Source organism: Dendrobates tinctorius, unplaced genomic scaffold, assembly GCF_039654945.1.
Source record: "Dendrobates tinctorius isolate UK_male_01 unplaced genomic scaffold, ASM3965494v1 ptg000059l, whole genome shotgun sequence".
In the NCBI taxonomy this organism is placed as follows: Eukaryota; Metazoa; Chordata; class Amphibia; order Anura; family Dendrobatidae; genus Dendrobates; species Dendrobates tinctorius.
Window position 1 is genome coordinate 11,495,041 of NW_027361727.1, and position 26,300 is coordinate 11,521,340.

At 43.4% G+C, this 26,300-nt stretch overlaps 1 protein-coding gene across 1 annotated transcript in view; it reads right to left on the reverse strand.

Moving 5' to 3' along the window:
• LOC141092340 (F-actin-uncapping protein LRRC16A-like) overlaps window positions 1-21,935 on the reverse strand; it is a 56,851-nt gene extending 34,916 nt beyond the window's left edge. Inside the window, exons 1-6 of the mRNA XM_073578405.1 lie at window positions 21,872-21,935; window positions 9,086-9,177; window positions 7,973-8,023; window positions 5,448-5,507; window positions 2,497-2,618; window positions 1,319-1,413 (exon numbers count right to left, since the gene is read on the reverse strand). Coding sequence (XP_073434506.1) covers window positions 1,319-1,413; window positions 2,497-2,618; window positions 5,448-5,507; window positions 7,973-8,023; window positions 9,086-9,177; window positions 21,872-21,926 — 475 coding nt within the window. The 5' untranslated portion in view covers window positions 21,927-21,935. The remainder of the gene's footprint in view (window positions 1-1,318; window positions 1,414-2,496; window positions 2,619-5,447; window positions 5,508-7,972; window positions 8,024-9,085; window positions 9,178-21,871) is intronic.
• Window positions 21,936-26,300: the final 4,365 nt, after the last annotated feature.

The window sequence follows — 26,300 nt, forward strand, 5'->3', positions numbered from 1 at the left end:
TTGTCCGTGCTTGAAGAAGACCAACTGCTTGAGATTGCAAATGATGGTAGCCTTAAAAGTATGTTTGAGATGTCAAATCTCCCAACGTTCTGGATTAAAGTCAAGGCAGAATATCCTGAGATCGCCACAAAAGCACTGAAAACTCTGCTTCCATTTCCAACATCCTATCTGTGTGAAACTGGATTTTCTGCAATGACAGCAGCAAAAACGCGATTACGGAGTAGACTGGACATAAGGAACACACTTCGGGTGTCGCTGTCTCCCATCACCCCTAGATGGGACCGTCTTGTTGGAGGAAAACAAGCCCAGTGCTCCCACTGATACAGGGAAACAAGCCCAGTGCTCCCACTTCAAAACCTATGGTGAGTTGAGTCACATTCACATTATAAATGTTATATTATGATAAGTATGCACTGACTACTAAACCTGTCCATAGCCCCGCCCCCTTATGACCAAAGCCCCGCCCCTGACACCTCCATCCTCGCCCTGCCGGGCCATGGAAGAATGGTTTTGCTTGAAGCCGGTCCCTGGTGCAAAAAAGGTTGGGGACCCCTGCCCTAACCTATGTTTGGCTCTCTGGACCGGAATTTTCTCCTTTTATGTGTTTTTATGGTTTGGCTATCATGCTTTAATAAAAATTATTTTTAACGGCAATGCTTTTCTGTCGTTTTGGATATATATTATACTGTGTAGTAATTATCAGGAAATGACTTAAAGGGGTTGTCCAGTTAAAGCAAATTATTACTTTTCGACAGAAATGGTGATAACTTGCTGACCATTGGGACCTGAACTGATCGGTAGACGCCTGACAGCTGCCCCATACATGCTCTATTGGGAACACATTGCAGCCACATAGGGAATTAATGAAAGACCCAAAATGATTTATTGTTTAAAGCAGAGTCTTTAGTAAATGTATTTTTTTTTTCTTAAATTGTAGTTATGTTTATTTTTCCATATCACAATCTGTATAAAAAAGAAAAAGAAGAGCAAATAAAGGTTTTGCAATTTTCACACTTGAAAGAGTTTTCAGCAGTCTCATTATCATCAATGACTGTTCTATCTGACAGAACTATGAATACTGCATCCCATCAGTGACCGCTGATAGGCTGCAGAGCCCATGTGACATAAACAATGCCATGAGACTGCTGAGGGGGATCGAGCGCTGGGAAGATAGGAGTGACAGGTTAGTAATTAAAAGGCGTTTATTCTTGAATACACTTTAATTTTTATTTATACTTTTGATTTTCCAGCTCGTTAATGACATTCCTCTTCATGAGGCACATAAACATTTTATGATTTCATTAAATTGTACGTTTACCGCAAGGTCCTTGGTTACTTTCTGTAAGATCTTCTGGCAGATCAGTAATCCCCAAGAAATGACTTTTTAGGTCAGGATTTTTCCTTATCATTTTGCTAAGAGAAATAAAAAAATAAAATAAGAAGCATTTTGAACTCAATATATTAATGTTACTTTGAATTGCTAGTTTTAGAAGTAAAAAAAATGAAAGGCCATGTATATTTGCTTTCTACATGTAAAATTAAAGGGATCGATTTATATGTGAAAATGGGGCCCAATGGATAAAAAAAAAACCCCCTATGAAACATACACTTACCCAAGGGACCATCACTATTCTGCAGCCTGTGTCTCCCACTAATTTAATTTCCTGGTTCCGCGGAGGGAGACATCGCTTGACCGCTGCTGCCAATCAGCGGCACTTATTAGCAGCAGCCTTCACATTTGGTCTGAGCTGGAAAAAGTATTAAATTACTTACCGGTAACGATATTTTTCGGAAGCCCATGACAGCATCCTTAGTTCGTGGTGCTGTCATGGGAGTCCGAATAAAAAACAACCATTTTTCTGGTTTGGAGAGAATGTAGAGGCTACAACTGATCAGTGGCCGCAGCGGTCATGTGAATGTCCCCTGCCAGGAAAAAAAAAAAAAAAATCAAGAGATCGACGGCGACACAGGGAGTGGTACGGTAGAACTGTACGGAGACCGGATTTTCCATTGTCAATGCACAGAGGCGCAATACATGGAGAAGATCTAAGTAAACTGGACTTTATTGGAATTTTGTAGATGTTCTTATGTACAGAGTTAGAATTCTTACACCCAAACGGACATTAGAATTGTCTTACGGTTCAGCGGCCACTTTGGGATAGAAAATGAGTAATTCCGATGACGTGTACATGCTCGTGCAGGTGTTTCAGGATTTGGTCAGTATTCTACATCAGTATTTCTAAGCCAAAACCAGGAGTGGGTGATAAATACAGAAGTGGTGACGTGTTTCTATTATTTTTCCTCTGATTGTTCCACTCCCGATTTTGGCTTACAAATACTGATGTAAAATACTGAACGTGTGAACGTGGCCTAACTGGCGTTTCCTACGTCCTGATTACATGCATTGTTCTGTACTCTGCTGCAGGTTTTTAGTGTTGATTCCGTTGGAGCAAATATATCATGTGTGAATGTGACCTAAATGCACTCGTTACTCACCCGGGAGACGAATCTGGTAATATTTTTTTGATGCCTGCCGTCACAAAAATCACTACTTGTTCGAGGTCTTCCACATACAGAAATTGAAAGGGATAAAGAGAAGAGTCTGTTTTCAACACAACCTGTTAAAAGAGATATTAGTGAATTATAATGCATCCGCTTTGGTGAAAACAAATCATAGCTATGTGATTGGGACCTAAAGGAAACCTGTCAGGTCAAGGCTTCCTATGCAAGCAAAAGCAGAACATAAAACCCAAGACAGGATCAAAAGGACCATATACCCTGCTGCAAGTAAAGAAGTAAAAGAATAGTGCATAGAAATAACACAAAAAAGTGCGTGTTCACACTTCAGACTGTCTGGGGTTTTGTCTGTTTAATGGCCGGTGAGAACATACTCCTACTTTGCATGCATACCAACTTATACTCCAGGTCAGTTTTTTTTGGTTTAAACAAAGAGCATATTAGAGGCAATAATTAGCATCCAAAGTGTCATCTGCGAAAGGAGAAAGCAATGTTATCATTGTGCTGTGCCCCAGCTCCTTTCCTGTCATAGTGGCAGGGTGCAACACGGAGCAGTCTGTAACAGGAGTAGCGGTGGAACCACTGTGCCATGGTTCAAGGATACCCTGGAGGGGCATAACTAGGTGAACACCTGACTCTTCACTACAGCCCCTAATGGTGTGTTTAGACTTGGCTCCAGATGGACATCAGGTGCTACACCAGGATGGACCACGGATGTACGGCAGCTAATGCCCAAGGGGCAGGAAGCTGGAACGGCCTAGAAAGGAAAGTTCAGCTGGTACAGACACACAGCAGGAACAGCTAGTATACAGGCCAACACTGGTAGGTATGGCTGGTATACAGGTAGACACAGGCAGGTAATGGAAAATAAACTAGAACAGGGGACCTGAGAACTAGCAAGCATGCAAATAAGCAGAGTATACACATTGCTCAAGCACCTCCCATCAAGTGGAGGTGCCTTAAATAACAAGTGTCTTCCAACAATTGGCTGGGGACACTTTAGGATGGCTCTGTGTTATGAATGGGTCACCGAGGAGGAAAAGACTAAACAAGCTAAGTCACAGAAAACCAGAGAGGTTGGTAACTATGCAGATTGCAGATCCCTGATCCTAACCACAACAACTAGCAGCAGCCGTGGAGCGTACCTACGATGGTCCTAGACGCTTCGTCACATCCGAAGGACTAAATAAGCCAAACGCAAGAAATGGGGAAAACTGCCCCAGAGCAGACCCCAAAGGAAAGACAGCCCCCTCACATGAATTGACGGTGAAACAAGATGAAAGCACAAACACAGGCAGGAAAATAGGCTGAGCAAATGATGGGGCCCAAACTAACTAGAAAGGATAGGAAAGGAAAGACACTGTCTGCAATCTGCCAAAAACCCTACAAAAATAATGTCCAACACTTCTGATAGCAAAATTAACCCTGAAGTCTCTAGACTTCTCCCACTATATCAGCACTCTGAAATATTCTGAGACAGAGCAAAAAGAGGCCAATCTAATAAGGGACAAAAAAAAGCAAATTGGCAAATACAGATAAATAAGAGTGGAAATTCAGCACAGCCCCAGAAGGGGCTGGCTGACCACACAAAAAACTGAATAGACCAACAAAATCAAGTGTGAACATTAGCAGAAAAACTTAGCTTGAAATGACTGGAACAGAGCTGAAAACCAGGACCTGAAAAGCCAGAAGAAATCACCAGCCCCAGACTAGGGCGTCGGCTGTCTTAAATCCAGTCTGAGATTCCTGAGGTCCAATCGTCATCCTCATTATCAGGTGGCAGATCTCTACTGATTAAATCAGCCTCACTACCTCCAGTTACCACCAGAGGGAGCCTGGAAGGAGAACTCACAACTGGTGGACCGGAAAATGAACTCACAACAGCTCTGTCTCTTTAAGAAGAAAGGAGTGCATGTGCACCCTAAGCACAGTGCCCAGGAGTCCGCAAGCCGTGAGCAGGCTCTGGGAAGCAGCAGGAGGAGGAAGTGTGGAATGATGGCTGCAGCAGTGAGTCAGCGTCCCTGCCGGGGGAGCATAGAAGCGTGCAGGGATGCTGGCGCTACACAGTCACAGCTATTCTCCAATGGTGGGCGCTGAGCAGTTGATCCGTCTTGTGGTTGTTCTTTAATCTTTATTTTTTAGTTTTCAGTTAATGAGATTCTCGTGCTCTGGGGTGGGCCTGTGGGCAGGACTTTATGTGGTGCTCTGCTTACATATTCATCTGTGTGGCTTATGACATTTCACTGATCCCTCAGTGACCTGCCCCCCTAATTCACATACTGTATATCTAATAATTGTGAAAAAAAAAAATTACATTCATCTGATAAATGCTATTACGCAGGCGACGGCGGCGCCATCTTGGTGGAGAATTTTTTTTCCCCTCTTCCAAAATGGCACGTTCCAAATTATGCTACTGCACAGTCGTGGCCGGCGCCATTTTGAGGAACAATTTTTTTTCTTAAGCAATTTATATCACTAAATAAAATAAAAATATGGATACCATGCTACAGCGCAGATGAATATGTAAGCATAGCACCGCATGAACCCCCGCCCACAGCCCCACCCACAGGCCCGCCCCTGAGCAACAGAATCTCATTAACTGAAAACTTCAAATTAAGATTAAACAACAACCACAAGACGGATTTAATCAACCAAGGTATCACTGTAATCAGTATAACGGCCCCGACCTGACACTGTAGGTTTCTATGCATAATCCTGCCTTTAATGTGCCACCCTAATATTTTATCATGAACACACAGACTGTTGTTTTTATCAATGGTTTGAGGCTTTTTTTTGTTATTTTGTATTAAATATATTTGTATTAAATATCAACTTTTATTATGGTGTATGCAAATATACGGTATATTGAAATTCATTATGGAAAATATTTTTATAGCTTATTCATTAAATCAAAAATATAAAGTGCTTACCAGCTTAAGATCTTGAATATCAATGTCATTAATTTCTAAGTAGCTGAATGTATTTTCCACCTAAAGTAATATGAAGTGAAATGTTACAATTCTCTTTTAATGAAAACAATTAGCCTTTACAATTGTTCAGCAGTCTGCACTTTTCACGATAATTATCATGCCTTCTGCCAGATTCGGACATTCCTCACAGTGGGGATTTTTTTTTACATGGTAACATAAGAAAATACTAGAGGATATGAAAGCACAAAAAAATCTCATTCACACTCCCTAAATAACTTGTACAGTCATGGCCAAAAGTTTTGAGAATGACACAAATATTATATTTTCACATGATCTGCTGGCCTCTGGCTTTTATGTGTTTGTCAGATGTTTTTATCACATACAGAAATATAATTGCAATCATATTATGAGTAACAAAAGGTTATATTGACAGTTAGAATGAGTTAATGCAGCAAGTCAATATTTGCAGTGTTGACCCTTCTTCTTCAGGACCTCAGCAATTCTCCCTGGCATGCTCTCAATCAACTTCTGGATCAAATCCTGACTGATGGCAGTCCATTCGTGCAAAATCAATGCTTTTATTTTGTCTGAATTTGAAGGTTTTTGTTTGTCCACCCGTCTCTTGATGATTGACCACAAGTTCTCAATGGGATTAACATCTGGGGAGCTTCCAGGCCATGGTCCCAAAATCTCTATGTTTTGTTCCCTGAGCCATTTAGTTATCACCTTTGCTTTATGGCAAGGTGCTCCATCATGTTGAAAAAGGCATTTTTGATCGCCAAACTGCTCTTGGACGGTTGGGAGAAGTTGCTTTTGGAGGACATTCTGGTACCATTCTTTATTCATGGCTGTGTATTTAGGCAAGACTGAGAGAGAGCCCATTCCCTTGGCTGAGAAGCAACCCCACACATGAATGGTTTCAGGATGCTTGACAGTTGGCATGAGACAAGACTGGTGGTAGCGCTCACCTGGTCTTCTCCGAATAAGCCGTTTTCCAGATGTCCCAAACATTCGAAAAGTGGATTCATCAGAGAAAATGACTTTACCCCAGTCCTCAGCGGTCCACTCCCTGTACCTCTTGCAGAATATCAGTCTGTCCATGATGTTTTTCCTGGAGAGAAGTGGCTTCTTTGCTGCCCTCCTTGAGACCAGGCCTTGCTCCAAGAGTCTCCGTCTCACAGTGCGTGCAGATGCACTCACACCTGCCTGCTGCCATTCCTGAGCAAGCTCTGCACTGCTGGTAGCCCGATCCTGCAGCTGAAACACTTTTAAGAGACGGTCCTGGCGCTTGCTGGTCTTTCTTGGGCGCCCTGGAGCCTTTTTGGCAACAAGGGAACCTCTCTCCTTGAAGTTCTTGATGATGCGATAGATTGTTGACTGAGGTGCAATCTTTCTAGCTGCGATACTCTTCCCTGTTCGGCCATTTCTGTGCAGTGCAATGATGACTGCACGTGTTTCTTTAGAGATAACCATGGTTAACAGAAGAGAAACAATGATGCCAAGCACCAGCCTCCTTTTAAAGTGTCCAGTGGTGTCATTCTTACTTAATCATGACAGATTGATCTCCAGCCCTGTCCTCATCAACACCCACACCTGTGTTAATGGAGCAATCACTGAAACGATGTTAGCTGGTCCTTTTAAGGCAGGGCTGCAATGATGTTGAAATGTGTTTTGGGGGATAAAGGTCATTTTCTAGGCAAATATTGACTTTGCAAGTAATTGCTGTTAAGCTGATCACTCTTTATAACATTCTGGAGTATATGCAAATTGCCATTAGAAAAAATGAAGCAGTAGACTTTGTAAAAATTAATATTTGTGTCATTCTCAAAACTTTTGGCCATGACTGTACAATTAGGTCTTATTCAGATATATTTGGTCTTTTTATTGCAGTTTTTGAGTGTAACTTTCATGGCATGTTTATATGATGCATTTTTTTAGTCGATTTTCGAGTTTGAGTTAAAAACACCCAGTTTTTGCTCACCGGGGTGGGCGGTCCGATCCGGTGGGTGTTGCGGTCCGTCCTCTTCTCCCGTCCTGTAATGGCTCCGGAACAGGCGCACCGCTCTGCCCTGTTGAGGGCAGAGCAGAATTCTGCAGTGCGCAGGCGCCGGACCTCTCCCGACGCCTGCGCACTGCAGGACTTTGCTCTGCCCTCAACAGGGCAGAGCAGTGCGCTTGTGCTGCAGCCATTACAGGACGGGAGAAGAGGACATCATCGCATGAAGAAGGGAGGCGTTGGACCGGACCGCAACACCCACCGGATCGGACCGCCCACCCCGGTGAGTATAATGTAACGTGTTTTTCTTATCTTTCAGGTTACATCGGAGGCTTATCTACAGCACTACAGAATGCTGTAGATAAGCCCCCGATGTCTATGCCGGCAGCTGCAAGCCGAAAAAAAGGTGACAGATTCCCTTTAAGGTGGCTAAATAAAAAAAAACAAAAAAAACCCACACAAAACAGTTCTGTGAGCAAAATTATTCATAAAATATTTTATAGCACTGAACAAAATATATAGTACTGACCTTTAAGGGTAGTGTGTGATGTAGCAGGAATGCCCTGCATGAAGTTAGTACCTATGGATTGTATGAAAACAACATTACGTATCAGTGATCAGTACAACTTCCTTTTCCATTTCTGTTAATAAAGCATTAATTTATTAGGAACTGTACTTTCTTTCAACGAACTTTACATAAATTAGTACGGGCGAATATAAGAAATGTTACCATATATCTTATCAGAGAAATATGTTTTTGTTTTTTTCTCAGATTATGAGACACCTCTTAACCTTCCCTCTATCTCCTGAATTCATCATCCACGCCGTCTTGCTCAAGAGAAGACGAAATTGCCAGCAAAGTGAAGTGTCAGGTTGCACATCATAATACTCTTTAGGAAAAAGTTAGGGTAGAGGAGGAGTGAGGAGCAAAGTTAAAAAAAAAACAAGCAGAGACACAGAAAAATCATGCTGAGCTTTCTAACAAGTCTTTTACCTCACCTTAGAGCTGGGTTCACATCTACACCACTCTGTACTGCTGTATAATTTCCTCACCATGCTGGTGCTTCTATCTGTGTTCTAACTAAGGAAAGAAGAGCAGGAATTCATCCCTGTTGCTACCTTACATGAAAACAGGATTCTTCTGGCTACTCTTCTTAAACAGCATTTAGAAATTTATTTGACTCTGCAACATGTTGGGTCGATGCATTATCGCAATTTGCACCTCTTTTTTTGCCTAGTTTTTGGAATAATTTTATTTACATCAGAATTTCTTTGCACAAATATTGCAACATTTTTACGCTAAAAGGATGCAGAAAAAAAGCTAAAGACAGAATAAAGGTTTTTTTTTGCTCAAGATTTAGGAACCACCTGCAAGATTGTGAAGAATTTGGTGCAAAAAACATCAATGAATATAACAACACTAAAAAAAAAAAAAAGAGAAAAAAGAAAAGAGACAAAAACAAAACAGTAGCTTTGAACAAGTGATTTAAACCTGGATAAATCTAATCTCCAACAGCTTTAAAATATGCAAAATGAAAGACACGGTGCAAATAACATGTAGATTTTGATACATCCTATTGAGGTCTATATTATTTTTTTATTATTCTGATTGACATGGGAAAGAGGATGTATGTGTACGTACCAAAGCAAAGTCTCTGAATTGGGATTTCATTTTCAGCTGGATAGGTTTTATCAACATCACTTGCCTAGGATGCAAAAAATCGACGATACGTGCTGCAAAAAAAAAAAAAAAAAAAGAGTAGACATTAATAAATGAACCTCGCAATCTGTTTTATTACCAGCATCAACTATTAACCTTTCACAGTTTCCTTTGCTACAGAATTGCAGTTTATCCATAAAATTCGGATGTTATAATGTGTCTCTGTATGGCATCCAATTTTTTTCATGCACCCATAGATTTGAATGGGTGACTCTCACCCGACCTACGGAAGGAACTAGGGCACCCCTCAATATTTTTTACACGCAGATTCGGTCAGTAAAAAAATTACTCATCTGCACTGCCCCATTGAATAACATTGGCCCGATTGCTGTTCGATTCTCCAACCGAAAACACAGTTAATTAGCCCTAAGTATTAGAGATTTATTTTGTCCAAACCTATGTGCCACAAAAAGTCTCCTTCTATTATTCTATAATTATTTTGCACATAAGAAATTAAATGTAGCATCTTTCAATTACAGTTGTGTTGAAGGCTGTATTCACACTGAGCTTGGTGTACTTGCTGGGAAATGTGTTCACCGAGACTGTAGACTTCAGTATCCAAACATTTTCCTCTTCTTATGTCTATGGTATTCCGGACTTTGAAGATGGAACAGCTGAATGACTTGAGGACACATCAGAGCCTGTTCACACAATACTTTTGCATTCTGTTGAAGGACACTGGGGTGTATTTATGAAGGAAATACCCCAAGGACAGGAGAGAACAAAGGTAATCAGTAACACTTAAGTTGTAAACTTTTATTTTATACAAAATGATAGGCAGATATTGTCCAAAGTTAAGAAAAATGCTAAGGGCTTTTTCAGGGACATGTGACTGATAGCCAGACGAAGTAACAGTAGTGCAGAATGCCAGTGCTATACCACGCGTGTCACTACCGCCATTACCATTTCTCTATCTTGCTGCCATTCGTATGTCCTTGAAAATGACCTTTACATAGGTTGAAACGTCAGACAATATCTGCCTATCATTTTGTCGAATCACATAAAAATGTACAATTTAAGTGTTGCAAATTGTCTCCGTTCTTTTCTGTGCTTAGGTTTTACGGTAAAGATGACCACCAGCTTGCCTTGCCCTTTTGTCTCGATCAGCTACCTTCCTGGAATTGTGCCCTCGGACTTTGACCTGACTACGCCTTTGCCTTACCCCTTTGTATATGACGAGACACCTTGGTATTTGACCCCGAACCTCTTGAATACCCAAGTGTGCTGCTAGTCACAACCCATGGCTGGGCCGTGAATAAGCGCAGTCAGACGTTCCGGGGTCAATACCAAAACATCATGTAGAAAATCAAGGGAAAATACGAAGTCGCAAGTCAGGTCACATGCCAGGGTCAGAATGCCAGAGAAATAGCGCATAAGCAAAGGGGCAATAACAAACGGGTAGTCTGAACACAATTCAAAGGGCAGCAACGAAATATCAGATGCAAAGGGGCAATGACAAACGGTTAGTCTGAACATGGCCTAAAGGTCAGCAGCAGAACAAGAAGATCAGGGTACAGGTGAACCCACCAGAGAGCACCAGCTTAGAACAAGCTTTTGACTGGCAATGATCTGGGCCAGACAGCTCACCTAAATAACAGGGCAATTACCAAGAATATGGAGCACCTGTGGAAGTCTCTGCAACCTTCCAGTCAGATAGGTCAACCGAGCTGTCAATCAAAGCACCGGCAGCTCAGCACGCCCCCAGCACAGGTTAGGAGTTCAGAGCTGTCCATCACAGAGTCCCAGACACTCTAAAGCCCCCGTTACACACTGCGATATTGCTAGCAATATCGCTGTAAAGTCACAGATTTTGTGACGTTGCAGCGATATCGCTGCATGTGATACTTACCTCCGACCGGCTCCCCCGCTGGTTATCGCTGATCGCGCGAGAAGCTCCTGGACCATTCCAGGACACGTGGACGCGGGCGGGAGGACGCAGGATCGCCGCGTCTGACAGGTAAGTAGCGATCGCCAACCCCAGCGATGTCGCTGGTGAGATCTGCCTGTGTGGCAGCTCACTAGTGACCACCTAGCGATGTACCAGCGATCCTGACCGCGTCATATCGCTGGTCGGGATCGCTGGTACATCGCTAGGTGTAACGGTACCCTAAGCAGAGGAATCATGACACCAAGACTCACGGCTTGTCCGTGAGTAGAGACTAGCACTAGATATATTCTGAATGTGTTTCTTTCCCCATGTATGAATCTAATACAACAGTGTTGCTGACTTCTCACCAAACGTTGTATTATATGTTTTAGACATTTGTTGTGCTTAGTCCGCCTAAGGTTTGTGCTTTGCAAAAAAAAAAAAAAAAAAAATTTTGGCCCCCATACAAATTAAACTAACACTGGCTGAAACCATAAATATGGACAGACTAATGTAAACGGGGTCTCTAACAGGTGACGTCGTCAGAGACAAGGATCCGGCGTGTCCAATTTCAGACTGCTGATGCTTTTGCTCTCATGAGATAAGCCACCGCCAGAAAAGTGTGGCAGCTGCTTTCTCATAGAGAACACAGAAGCACTTGGCATAGTGAGCATTTCTGTGTATGGCAGAGTCAGGCGAGATAGCTTATAGCCAAACCATTTTTCGGTCGACAGACGAATATCCAGTCTAAAGCTGCATTTACTCTGAGCGATAATCCATCAGATTCTAATGTTAACGACCCGTTTTTCGAGATAATTGTGTAATGTGAATGGGTTGAGCGACTGAACGATAATGTCCAAAAAAAAGCTAATTAGTTGTTCAACTGTTGAAGATTGTTCACCGGTTCAATGATTTGACTGGGAGAAAGAAGGAGTGGAAATTTTAAAGTTCTAAATAGGGTTGATCTTGTTGCAATGGAATAAATAGTTCAGTGTAAGTTGGAGGATTGGAACGAGTACATATTATGGCAGAGTCAGACGGCCGTATAAATCAGATTGAGAATGGAACGCAGTGCGGTGGCTGGCAGCTCTCCAGGCCCGAGCGTGGTAGCTGCATAGAAATACATGCAGCTTTTACTCTGAGGTCAGGAGAGCCGCCAGCCACCGCACTGCGTTCCTATCTTGATCCGATTTGCACTGCGTTCCTATCTTGATCCGATTTATACGGCCATCTGACTGCCTTTAATGATTATCATTAATAAACAGTTTTTTTTGCTTTGCTAATTCTATTACATTTTCTTTGTACGGTAACAATATATTCATGTATTGAAAATGAATAGCATGACTTATGGGATTTGAACATTCTACAAACCCCCATACTTCAGATTATCTGTGTGAACACAGCGCAACGTGTTCAAGGTTAGACCCAGTTGGTTCAGTTTAAAAAAAATAAATAAATAAATAACCCACATTCATAGCAACCTATTGGGAAAAAAATAGATGATATGTGTATTTTTAACTTCTTTGCAGAAGATTAAATGAATGCACATACATTTTGACTTGTACATTTCTGTAAGAGGGAAGCAGATCACAAGGGGGCTGTACAAGCAGAACAACCTCTCAGATTAACCTCCTAAAATCCAGTTGACAGATTGTCCACATGGTTAGTTTTACTGTAACAGAAGTTGGGGCAGAATATAATGTGATGGTTAAAAATGTTATTTTTTTTAAGTTGAAAATCTAGAACCCTGAGTTAAGGGCAACTGTAGGCTTTTATTAGAATACAGGTGTATATGAATTGCTCTTACCTAGTCATTTTACCAGCTTTACAGGAAACCACATGCTATGCGAGATCTTTGGCTTGATAACACACCCACATGCACAGTACAAACATAATATATATCTTCCGCTTCTGTTAAGGTGAAAGAACAGCACATTTTTTGGTGAAATTTTCTTACTCCGTTTTTCTTTTGTGCCAAATCGAAAAGTCGATTCAACAGGAATGGGGAAATATTACAGAAGGACGTATTCTTCTCCATTTTGCTGCAATCACTGCTTTAACTTGTGATAAACAGCAGCAATTAAAGAGAACACGTCACTTTCCATAAATATGTATATTTTAAAACTGGTGTAAATGCCTTTGTTCTCGAATCCTGCGTTGTTTTTCCTTTTCGTCCTGCACCTCGGTTGCGCCCAATCCCAAACCCTGGCTTTGCTCCCCTCACCGGGTCCACTGAGCTATGTTGTGCTCTATGTAGGCCTTTGCAGAGGGACCTGTGTGAACCCATGTAATCCTCTGCCTGGGCCTATATAAGGCCTACCTATAAACTATCCTGTATCTTGGCATTAAAGGCATTTTAGTTGCTCTGGAGGCCTGTCTGCCTGCACCCTACAGGACCTCTGCTACCTGTTCCCGGTCTCCGGTCTGCCAACTATGTCCTGTATCTCTGCTACCTGTTGTCTTCAGGACCTCTGCTGCCTGTTCCCGGCCTCCTGTCTGCCTGCAGTCTCCTGGACCCCTGCTACCTACCTGTTCCCGGTCTCCTGTCTGACTGCAGTCTCCTGGACCCCTGCTACCTACCTGTTCCCGGTCTCCTGTCTGACTGCAGTCTCCTGGACCTCCGCTTCCTACCTGTTCCTGATCTCCTGTCCGCCTGCTGTCTCCTGTACCTCCGCTTCCTACCTGTTCCTGGTATCCTGTCCGCCTGCCATCTACTGTACCTCCGCTACCTACCTGTTCACGGTCTCCTGTCCGCCTGCTGTCTCCTGTACCTCCGCTACCTACCTGTTCCCTGTCTCCTGTCCGCCTGCCATCTACTGTACCTCCGCTTCCTACCTGTTCCTGATCTCCTGTCCGCCTCCTGTCTCCTGTACCTCCGCTTCCTACCTGTTCCCTGTCTCCTGTCCGCCTGCCATCTACTGTACCTCCGCTACCTACCTGTTCACGGTCTCCTGTCCGCCTGCTGTCTCCTGTACCTCCGCTACCTACCTGTTCACGGTCTCCTGTCCGCCTGCTGTCTCCTGTACCTCCGCTTTCTACCTGTTCCGTCTCCTGTCCGCTTGCCATCTCCTGTACCTCCGCTTCCTACCTGTACCTGGTCTCCTGTTTGCCTGCCGTCTCCTGTACCTCCGCTACCTACCTGTTCCCTGTCTCCTGTCCGCTTTCCATCTCCTGTACCTTCGCTTCCTACCTGTTCCTGGTCTCCTGCCATCTTCTGTACCTCCGCTACCTACCTGTTCATGGTCTCCTGTCTGCCTGCTGTCTCCTGTACCTCCGCTTCCTATGTGTTCCTGGTCTCCTGTCTGCCTGCTGTCTCCTGGACCTCCGCTACCTACCTATTCACAGTCTCCTGTCCGCCTGCTGTCTCCTGTACCTCCGCTACCTACCTGTTCCCTGTCTCCTGTCCGCTTGCCATCTCCTGTACCTCTGCTTCCTACCTGTACCTGGTCTCCTGTTCGCCTACCGTCTCCTGTACCTCCGCTACCTACCTGTTTCCTGTCCGCTTGCCATCTCCTGTACCTCCGCTTCTTCCCTGTACCTGGTCTCCTGTTAACCTGCCGTCTCCTGTAACTCCGCTACCTACCTGTACCTGGTCTCCTGTTCGCCAGCCGTCTCCTGTACCTCTGCTACCTACCTGTTCCCTGTCCGCTTGCCATCTCCTGTACCTCCGCTTCCTACCTGTACCTGGTCTCCTGTTCACCTGCTGTCTCCTGTACCTCCGCTACCTACCTGTTCCCTGTCTCCTGTCCGCTTGCCATCTCCTGTACCTCCGCTTCCTACCTGTACCTGGTCTCCTGTTCACCTGCCGTCTCCTGTACCTCCGCTACCTACCTGTACCTGGTCTCCTGTTCGCCAGCCGTCTCCTGTACCTCTGCTACCTACCTGTTCCCTGTCCGCTTGCCATCTCCTGTACCTCTGCTACCTACCTGTACCTGGTCTCCTGTTCGCCAGCCGTCTCCTGTACCTCTGCTACCTACCTGTTCCCTGTCCGCTTGCCATCTCCTGTACCTCCGCTTCATACCTGTACCTGGTCTCCTGTTCACCTGCCGTCTCCTGTACCTCCGCTACCTACCTGTTCCCTGTCTCCTGTCCGCTTGCCATCTCCTGTACCTCCGCTTCCTACCTGTTCCTGCTCTCCTGTTCGCCTGCCGTCTCCTGTACCTCCGCTACCTACCTGTTCCCTGTCTCCTGTCCGCTTGCCATCTACTGTACCTCCGCTACCTACCTGTTCACGGTCTCCTGTCCGCCTGCTGTCTCCTGTACCTCCGCTACCTACCTGTTCACGGTCTCCTGTCCGCCTGCTGTCTCCTGTACCTCCGCTTTCTACCTGTTCCGTCTCCTGTCCGCTTGCCATCTCCTGTACCTCCGCTTCCTACCTGTACCTGGTCTCCTGTTTGCCTGCCGTCTCCTGTACCTCCGCTACCTACCTGATCCCTGTCTCCTGTCCGCTTGCCATCTCCTGTACCTCCGCTTGCCATCTCCTGTACCTGCTCTCCTGTTCGCCTGCCGTCTCCCGTACCTCCGCTACCTACCTGATCCCGGTCTCCTGTCCGCCTGCTGTCTCCAGGACCTCTGCTACCTACCTGTTCCCGGTATCCTGTCTGACAGTTTCGCTTTAACAATTGCAAAGGATAGGACACGCTTTATCATTATCCATAGGTGAAAAATACTGATCACACACGGATCCAAAACACGGATGATACCACCAGTGCCATTTTTTTTATGTACTTGAAAGATACTGACATGTGAATGAGTCCATGAGTCCTTACATTGAGAAGTGACTCCTGGTTTGCCTATCCAGCAGAAGCTGGAGAAACTTTTTTTGTTTCCTCATTCAAAAAAACAAAACAGAAAACTAATGAAACCCGGACGGCAATCCGTTGAAACTCAGTCCGTTATTCTCATATGTGAAAAAAACGTCCATCTGAATGAGGCCTTTAAGAATAACAGGAAGAAATGGTTGCATATATCCGATAAGAGAGAGTATAATGTTCGCATGTAAACTGGGAGGGACACCCTCAATAATGCGAAGATCTAAAGATAGGAGAAGACTGAAAACTTAATATAAGGGAATGGGCAAACAAACTAATGAAAATTACAGCCTGATAATTAGTGATACCTTTAGTTTAAAAATGAAAATAATTGAAAAAATAGCGTTTGTGAACACAGTCATATGTTAAAGTTTGGGCACCCCTATTAATGTTAACCTTTTTTCTTTATAACAATTTTGGTTTTTGCAACAGCTATTTCAGTTTCATAAATCTAATAACTGATGGACTCAGTTATATTTCTGGATTCAAATGAGGTTTATTGTACTAACAGAAAATGTGCAATCTGCATTTAAACAAAATTTGAGCGGTGCAAAAGTATGGGCACCTCAACATAAAAGTGGCATTAATATTTTGTAGATCCTCCTTTTGCAAAAATAACAGCCTCTAGTCGCTTCCTGTAGCTATTACTGAGTTCCTGGATCCTGGATGAAGGTATTTGTGACCATTCCTGTTTACAAAACAATACCAGTTCAGTTAAGTTTGATGGTCGCCGAGCATGGACAGCCCACTTCAAATCATCCCACAGATGTTCAATGATATTCAGGTCTGGGGACTGGGATGGCCATTCCAGAACATTGTAATTGTTCCTCTGCATGAATGCCTGAGTAGATTTGGAGCGGTGTTTTGGATCATTGTCTTGCTGAAATATCCATCCCCTTCGTAACTTCAACTTCGTCACTGATTCTTGCACATTATTGTCAAGAATCTACTGATACTGACTTGAATCCATGCGACCCTCAACTTTAACAAGATTCCCGATGCCGGCATTGGCCACACAGCCCCAAAGCATGATGGAACCTCCACCAAATTTTACTGTGGGTAGCAAGTGTTTTTCTTGGAATGCTGTGTTTTTTAGCCTCCGTGCATAACGCCTTTTTGTATGACCAAACAACTCAATCTTTGTTTCATCAGTCCCCAGGACCTTCTTCCAAATGTAACTGGCTTGTCCAAATGTGCTTTTGCATACCTCAGGCGACTGTTTGTGGCGTGCTTGCAGAAACGGCTTCTTTCGCATCACTCTCCCATACAGCTTCTCCTTGTGCAAAGTGCGCTGTATAGTTGACCGATGCACAGTGACACCATCTGCAGCAAGATGATGCTGCAGGTCTTTGGAGGTGGTCTGTGGATTGTCCTTGACTGTTCTCACCATTCTTCTTCTCTGCCTTTCTGATATTGTTCTTGGCCTGCCACTTCTGGGCTTAACAAGAACTGTACCTGTGTTCTTCCATTTCCTTACTATGTTCCTCACAGTGGAAACTGACAGGTTAAATCTCTGAGACAACTTTTTGTATCCTTCCCCTGAAAAGCTATGTTGAATAATCTTTGTTTTCAGATCATTTGAGAGTTGTTTTGAGGATCCCATGATGCCACTCTTCATAGGAGAATCTAATAGGAGAACTACTTGCAAGTGGCCACCTTAAATACCTTTTCACATGATTTGATACACCTGGCTATGAAGTTCAAAGCTCAATGAGGTTACAAAACCAATTTAGTGCTTCAGGACATCAGTAAAAAGTAGTTAGGAGTGTTCAAATCAAGAAAATGATAAGGGTGCCGTTACTTTTGCACCGCTCAAATTTTGTTTAAATGCAGATTGTACATTTTCTGTTAGTACAATAAACCTCATTTGAATCCAGAAATATAACTGAGTCCATCAGTTATTAGATATATGAAAGTGAAATAACTGTTGCAAAAACCAAAATTGTTATAAAGAAAAAAGGTTAACATTAATAGGGGCGCCCAAACTTTTACATATGACTGTACCTATATTCAGCATTATGCAAATACTGTGGCAGTGATAACCTTTATATATTAACATTTATTTTTTTTTTCTCTACTAACTACTTGGGTGATTCATTTTTGCCTGTACAACACAAACATAGTGTGTAAATATCATGCCTTTTGCATTATGACAAGAACTAGAACCTTTTTTTTCCATCAGTTTAGCTGTATGTGAGATTGCTTTATTGTGGTATTAGTCATTTTTTTTAGATGTGGTTTAAATAATGTTAACTTTTTTTTTAAAAATATATATGGGTTGTTATGCATTTATAATATCACCCGAATTGTATTTGAATCTTTTACAGGTTTGCAAGATTAAACCCACTTTTTATGCTTTTTTTTCTGGGGATACTCTTCTTTCATTATTCTTTATTGCATTATGGTGACTATTTGGAAAGACAGAGTCCCTGTCGTCTTCTCGAGAGGTTGAGACGATGAGAAGCCCGGTGTGTAAAGTGGCATCAACACGAGTGAAGCCGGCTTCCTTTTTCCAGGGCTTATTCGCCTAGTAGGCTCTGCCATCAGTGGCCTAACGACCGCTCCCCCATTTAGTTTGTGACACTTGTGGACTTTGCAAACATATACTAAACCCCTTCACGACCTTTGATGTATATTTACGTCAAAGATCGTGTCTTTGAATTTGATGCGGGCTCTGACGCCGAGCCCGAATCTTTCCCCGCATTTGATGGCTGATTAAATCAGCCATCAATTGCCTTTAACAGCCATGGGTGGAATGATACTCTGCCCACGGCTATTAACCAGTTAAATTTAATACGCATCAGCCAAAGCGCGTCACAAATTCTGCTCATCAGCGCCCCCTATGTATAGCACTGGCATTCGAACGATCGCAACGTCAAGTCTACTAAGGGGAATATTGAAAACAGTTAAAAGTATTTAAAAAAGAAAATTAAAAAGTTTTAAAAATATTAAAAAAAATAAAAAAGGTCAACTCAAACCCTTTCACCCCGTTGAAAATAACACAATAATAATAATAAAAATAATATGTGTATTGCTGTGTTCAGAAACGTCCAATAAAAATCTGAAATAAATTTATCCAATAGGTAAACGGTGTAGCAAGAAAAAGAATCGAAATGCCTGAATTGTTTTTTTTATTTTTTTAGCCGCGTATCTACCCCAAAATAATATCAATTAAAACGTCAGCTCAGGGCGCAGAAAATAAGCCCTCACCAGCCCCAGATCCTCAGAGATGGAGACACTACAGGTCTCGTAAAATGGCGACATAAGCAATTTTTTTTCACCACTTAAATAAAAAAAAAACCTATACATGTTTGGTATCTGCGTACTCGTACTGACTTGGAGAATCATATTGTCAGGTCAGTTTTACCATATAACGAACATGGTAAATAAAAAAAAACAACAATTGTAGAATTGCCCTTTTTTTTTTCAATTTCACCAAACTTGGAATTTGAAGGGGTTAAAGGGAATCCGTCAGCAGAAAATGACCTATCATTTAAATCAAGATCCTAGGTTACATGGCACGCACAGAAGATCAATTCAGAAACTACCCGTACAAGGGCGGACAGTGCTCGCGCAACCACGTGATCGCACAGTGCATGCGCGGGATTACAGCGCCGACCAAATCAATATGACGCTGATGGGAGGGGGGGTGATAGTATAAATGAAGTGAGGCGGCTGTGATTTCATCCAGGCACCGCACGCCCCAGAGTAAAGAGATCATTAACATAAAAGATTATAAATCAATTTCTCAATGTCTACACCACAGCTATGAGGCATACAGGTAAGACTGGTTTAACCATTCAATTACCTGTATGGCCATAGTATTAGATAAAAATATTACAGGGGGTGACAGATTCCCCTTAATAGAAAACGTTAATAGAATAATGCAGCTTAATACAGAAATATTGCAGCATATTCTATCAATGACCAAGCAATCAGATGTTCAGGTCCTTCAGGCAGATTTGAAACAGTTTTTAAAATAAATTTTAAATATATTATATTCATATATATATAACCACAATATTTAAAAGCTTAAATCACCTTTTTCCCCCATTCATAAATGTAAAAAATATAAACACTGAAAAAAAAATCACTCTGTATCACAGAGGAATATTACAGTATTTTTCTAATTTAGTAAATTCCCAAATAAAAAAAACACCACATGCAGTACTCTGCAAACGTTTTAGGTAGTTGTGAAAAAAATGTTACACAAGTAAGAATGCTTTAAAGAAAAATAACTGATAAATATATACTATTAACATCTGACAAAATGCAAACTAAATGACAAAAAGAGAAATCGGAATCTCATGAATATTAGGAACTTGGCAGGAGATTGCTCCAAACATCTTGGAGAACTGACCCCAGATCTTCTGTGTGTGAGGCTTGTGAAAATCCCTCTGTCTCTTCATATAATCCCAGACAGACTTGATGATGGGAGATCAGGGCTCTGCGGGGGCCGGATCATCACTCCCAGGACTCTTTGTTCTTCTTTACGCTAAAGATAGTTCACATTGGCTGGATGTTTGGGAGTCGTTGTCCTGCAGCAGAATAAATTTGGAGCCAGACACCTCCCAGATGGTATTACATGAAGGGTAAGTATCTGCCTGAATTTCACAGCATTAAGAACACCAAGCAATGTTGTGAATCGTAGAATCAGTAGTCGACCAAGGAAACTTAGTGCAGCAGATGAAAGAAACATCATGATTACTTCGTTTCAAAAGCGGAAGATGTCCATCAGTGCCATCAGTTCAGAATTGGCAGTAGCTAGAGGGATCCACCCATTTACAGCTCAGAGAAGCCTATCCAGAAATGGCTTCCATGAAAGAATTGTGACCAAAAACATACCTTCGACATGGAAACAAAGCCAAGCAACTTAAAAATGCATGAATACATTGTAACTGGGGTACAGGTTCTCTGGACAAATTAGCCAAATTTGAAATATTCGGCTGTAACAGAATGGCACATTGCTTGCGAAAGGGCGAGAAAACGGCACAATGATGAGGGTCTGCAGTCAGCAGTGAAGAGTAGTGGAGGGTCCTTCTAAGCTTAGGGCTGAATTTCAGCAAATGGAGATAGGGATGTTAGTGTGTCCTGAATACTGAGAAATAGAGGCAGATACTTATACATCATGCAGTACCATTAGGGAGGCATTTGATTGGCTAATTTATTGTGCAGCAGGACAACAACTCCAAAGATCCAGCCAACATCACCAAGAATGATCTTCATAGTAAAGAATAAGGAGTCCAGAAAGTGATCACAGAGCCCCGATTTCAACATCATTGAGTCAGTCTGGGATCGCAAGAGACAGAAGGATTTGCAATGGCCTCATACATAAATCTGTGGTCAGTGCTCCAAGATGTTTGGAACAATCTCCTTGTTTCCTGGTCTCATCCTTGTCATCACAATTTAGTCGATGTAATTTTTACAGCATAGTGAATGCCATGAAAACCTAAGGCCACAAAATATAGCAGGAGCGCTGTTCTCCTTCCCACCCAGCGGCAAATTTTACAAAGCGTTACATGGTAAATTGAATGGGTCCATTATTACCTGCAACTCATCCTACAAAAATATATAAAAAAGTTATGGCTCCTGGAAAGTGGTAGTGAAAAAAAAAAAAAAAAAAAGGTTAAACATTAGTGATGTGTGAGCATGCCCGTGTGCGGACCGAGTGTCTTTGGCGTGCTCGAAATATGTTGGCGTCCCCACGGCTGGTAGGAAATCCCTGCAAGTGTGGCAGCTTTTGAACAGCTGTGAGAGATGGAGGTGTGGGGACTCAAGCATATTTTTCGAGCACGCCGAAGTCACTCGGTTAGCACATGATCATGCTCGGATAACACCGTATCCCAGCACGTTCTATCACAATTCTGTATGCCCAGAGCAAACATCCTCCATTTCACAGATAATCCTGACCTTTAATTTTACATCTAACATGAGACATTTCAACTTCATAAAAGAACACATTTAGCATGGGCTAGTAACAGGAGACATAACATTGCACGGCACATCAATACATGAGAAACACATACATACCTTGTAACTCATAGCTGATGGCCTGCATGCTGCTTTCAGTAAGATGCCACCACATGTACTGTATACACGCGCAGGGTGAAGTGTTATTAGCTGAACGCAGGAAGGCAATGTGTTCACCCCAACTCCACCCATTCAGTGCGTCTCTAACTGTGTCATGGTAAGGAAATCACATTAGCTCGTGATACATTAAAATTCAACTAAAGTTTGCTTTCTTTCTTACAGTCGTTCCACCCATGAATGGTCATGATCTAGCACATCAAGGTTTACTTATACTGGTGTATCAGTTTATTGGCATTAGTTTTTTTTGTGTTTTTAAAAAGGGTTTTTCTACCTAAAATGTATTCTTAAAAAAGGACTTCAACCGATAACGCCCCCCCCAGTCATTCCCACTCAGGCATTTACCAGGACCCTTTCTGGCTTGTGCTTTCTGGTTGCATTCTTGACAACTCAAAAGAAGAGGAATTTGTCTGCCCTGCCAATCACTGCCTCACTCACCTGTCCTGGCTCCAATACCGGGCTTTGCTCCCTTCTCTTATAACAGCAATTCCCATGCTGCTGTGATCAAGGCTACAAAAATGTAGGTAATAAAAGGTAACGTCACATACCAGAGAGAAAGATGAGTCTGGAAACTCCCTCCTTCCCCACAAAAAAAAAAACAAAAAAAAACCCAGATACTTGCCCTTGCGATCCCGTCGCTCCCACTCGGGCATTTACCAGGACCCTTTCTGGTTTGTGCTTCCTGGTCGCATTTTTTAAAACTCAAATGATGATGAATTTTTCTGTCGTTCCAATCACTGCCTTAAGCTGGGTTCACATTGCGTTAGGGGGCAATGCGCTGACGGATCCGTAACATAGCGGCACTAACGCTATGTAACTGATCCGTTAACGCACCCATTGCCTGCAATGAATATAGCGCATCCTAACGCATGCCAAAATCGGCATGGGTTAGCAAGTATGCGTTAATTCATGACGCACCCTCGAACGCTGCATGCAGCATTTTTGGGTGTGTCGGCAGTAATGCACAGCGAATGGACCCGTTCGCTGCGCATAGAACTGTGTGGGCTAACGCATGGTAGCGCATGGTACCTGAGCGCCACCATGCGTTAACGCATACCGTTAGCACTAGGTCACAAAAGATGTAAAAAATGACATCAGCGTATCTGTTTAACGGATCCGTTAAACGGATGCCCTAACGCAAAGTGAACCTAGCCTTACTCACCTGTCCTGGCTCCAATGCCGGGCTTTGCTCCCTTCTCCTATTCCAGTAAGTTCATGTCCAAGATGCTATCATCAGGGCTACAAAAATGTACCTAATGAAAGGTAACTTGACATCCCAGAAAAATAAGATTCTGGGAGTACAAACTTATGACCTTTGACAGACTCCGAGCAGGAATGCATTTGTTGCTTGGATTTGTCTTTCTACATCAATTAGGGACTGTGCTCCTCAGACCCTTTGGGGACATTGCAACCCAGGACCAGACCGCAGAGGTCAATAAAATGTTCACAATCCTTATCTATGAACTCCTCCAATATTTACTGCCATAACTGTTTCTCCCTGACACACATTCATAGCTCTGTTTCACATGACTTGTCTTATTTACTGCAGTATTCTAAGTCCTGTTGTGTATAAATGGGACTTCAGATTTTGTGTTATTCTATGCCTGATAAAGAGACCTGTAGGTTCTTGAGGATGTTCATCCTCAGGAAAGATCACCGGAGGTTCAGAAGATCTATTGGTGCAGAAAACACCAGGAAAATGCTAAATATCAGACCTTAGTTACTACTTTACAATTTATTTGTTGAATGCAGAATGAAAACAATCCTTTGCTCTTCCTCATCATGGGATCATGGGGATGGCATGGTCTTGATTGGCTTCTAATACACCTATTTAGTATACTCCCATTTCCCAGTCTAATGCATCACAGCCATTTTTCATGGTTTCTAAATCACAGATCTTCCCTTCTGCATCTCCACAGCAAACTGTCTTCACAAAAGTCGTGTTTGCTGTAGTCTCAGTCAAAAAATTGGAGAGTTATTGCTGTAGTTCCTTATCTGGACTAATAGTTCCTTCTTGCACCTTCATTTGACACCCAATCACTTTCACCGTCTAGTTTGGCATTGAATTGATAATTATGGTTTACTGCCAATTGATAAGGATATCGAACGCTCATTTACAGATGAGGGCACTAGTTATGTACATGTCTTCCATCAAGAATCAGAATGCAGCTCAGGCCCATTTGCAGAATGGGTCTCCTGACCCACCTCTGTTTGAGATAAGTGTGAGGCCACACTACTAATTTAAATAAGGCCAAGAGCTAATGGGCATAAAGGGTTTTAATTCATGGGTTATTTCTGTATCCACCAGTTATGCCATAAATGTATGATTGATGTGTTCCCTGCCTTGTTTTCAATTTCTACAGGAATTCTGAAAAAAGATGGATTTTTGGTTCTTACCGTAAAATCTCTTTCTTGGAGCCTTCATTGGGGGACACAGATTACCATGGGTGTATGCTGCTGCTGCTAGGAGGCTGACACTATGCAAAAACAAGAAAATTGGCTCCTCCCCGGCAGTATACACCCACCGACAGATACCAAGTACCTCAGTTGGTGAGAAAGCAGTAGGAGAAGCCACGGAACTTTAAACATATGTACCAACCCAACAAGGAGCTCAAAGCCCAACACGGTACAACTTAAACAGGGAGGGTGCTGTGTCCCCCAATGAAGGCTCCAAGAAAGATTTTACGGTAAGAACCAAAAATCCATCTTTCTTTATCGCCTTATTGGGGGACACAGATTACCATGGGACGTTCCAAAGCAGTCCCAAGGGCGGGAACAGCAAAAAGAAACGAAAGAACCGGAAAGGCTTAGGTCGGCCGGTGAGCCACCGCCGCCTGCAGAACCTTCCTACCAACAACTGCATCAGACGAGGCCTGGGTATGAACCCTGTAGAACCTCGCAAAAGTGAGAAAGGACGACCAGGTCGCGGCCCTGCAAATCTGTAAAGCCGAAGCCTGGTGACGCACAGCCCACGAAGCTGCCACAGCCCGGGTAGAGAGGGCTCTCACTCCCGGAGGGTGCCGCTTTTCCTGAAGTCGGTACGCTTCCAGAATGGTAGAACGAATCCAGCAAGCTATCGTGGATTTGGACGCCGGAACCCTTTCCGGCGACCTTCATAGAAGACTAGCAAGGAATCGGATTGACGAAAAGAAGCAGTCCTGGCGAGATAAGCACGCAAGGCTCTGACTACATCTAGTTTGTGGAGGGACTTCTCAATAGGGTGAGACGGAGCCGGGCAAAAAGATGTAAGAACGATATCCTCATTGATGTGGAAAGAGGATACGACCTTTGGGAGAAAGGAAGGAACGAGTCTGAGAATGACCTTAACCTGATGGAGAATCAGGTACGGGGAACGGCATGACAAGGCCGCCAATTCAGAAACTCTTCTGATGGATGTAATGGCAATCAAGAAAGTTACCTTCCACGAGAGAAGGGATAAAGGAATGTCCTGGATAGGCTCGAACGGCGCCTTTTGGAGAGCGCTAAGGACGAGATTGAGATCCCACGGATCTATCGGCGAATGATGCGGAGGAGCCACATGGGCGACCCCTTGTAGAAAAGTCAACCTGCGGTAAGGCCGCCAGCTCTCTTTGGGAGAGGACAGACAGGGCGGAGACCTGGCCCTTGAGGGTACTGAGGGACAGACCCGCATCAACCAGACTGGAGGAACCCCAGAATAGATGGAATGGAAAAGGACATAGGAAAGACTTTTTTTTTTTTTTTTTTACCGTCGCACCAACGGAAAAAAGGTCTTCCAGCACCTATGGTAAATGTGGGAAGAGGCCGGTTTTCTGGCTTTGATCATGGCTTAGTCTGAATCACCTGGTCAGACAAGCCTGATTCTCTCCGAATCGCGGCCTCAATGGCCATGCCGTTAAGTTCAGAGACTGAGAATTCTCGTGGTAAAGGGAGCCTTGCGAGAGAAGATCCGGACGGTCTGGAAGCCTCCAGGGAACGTCCGCGAGCATGTTCACCAGCTCCGCGTACCAAGGGTGTCTTGGCCAGTCTGGGGCCACCAGAATCACTGGTACGCCTTCCGATTTTATCTTTTTGACCACTCGAGGGATCAAGGTAAGAGGCGGAAATAGATAAGGAAGTTGGAACTGGGACCACGGAAGTATCAGGGCGTCGCAAGAGACGGCTAGAGGGTCCCTGGACCTGGCTATGAACTGCGGAACTTTGTGGTTCATCCGAGATGCCATGAGATCGACATCTGGGGTGTCCCAGCGCTGGCATATCTGATGGAAGACTGAGGAGTGAAGGGCCCATTCGCCTGATGCTAGACCTTGACGACTTAAAGTAGGCCGCCCAATTTTCCACCCCTGGAATGTGAACGGCGGAGATCGCAGGAACGTGACGTTCAGCCCAGCGC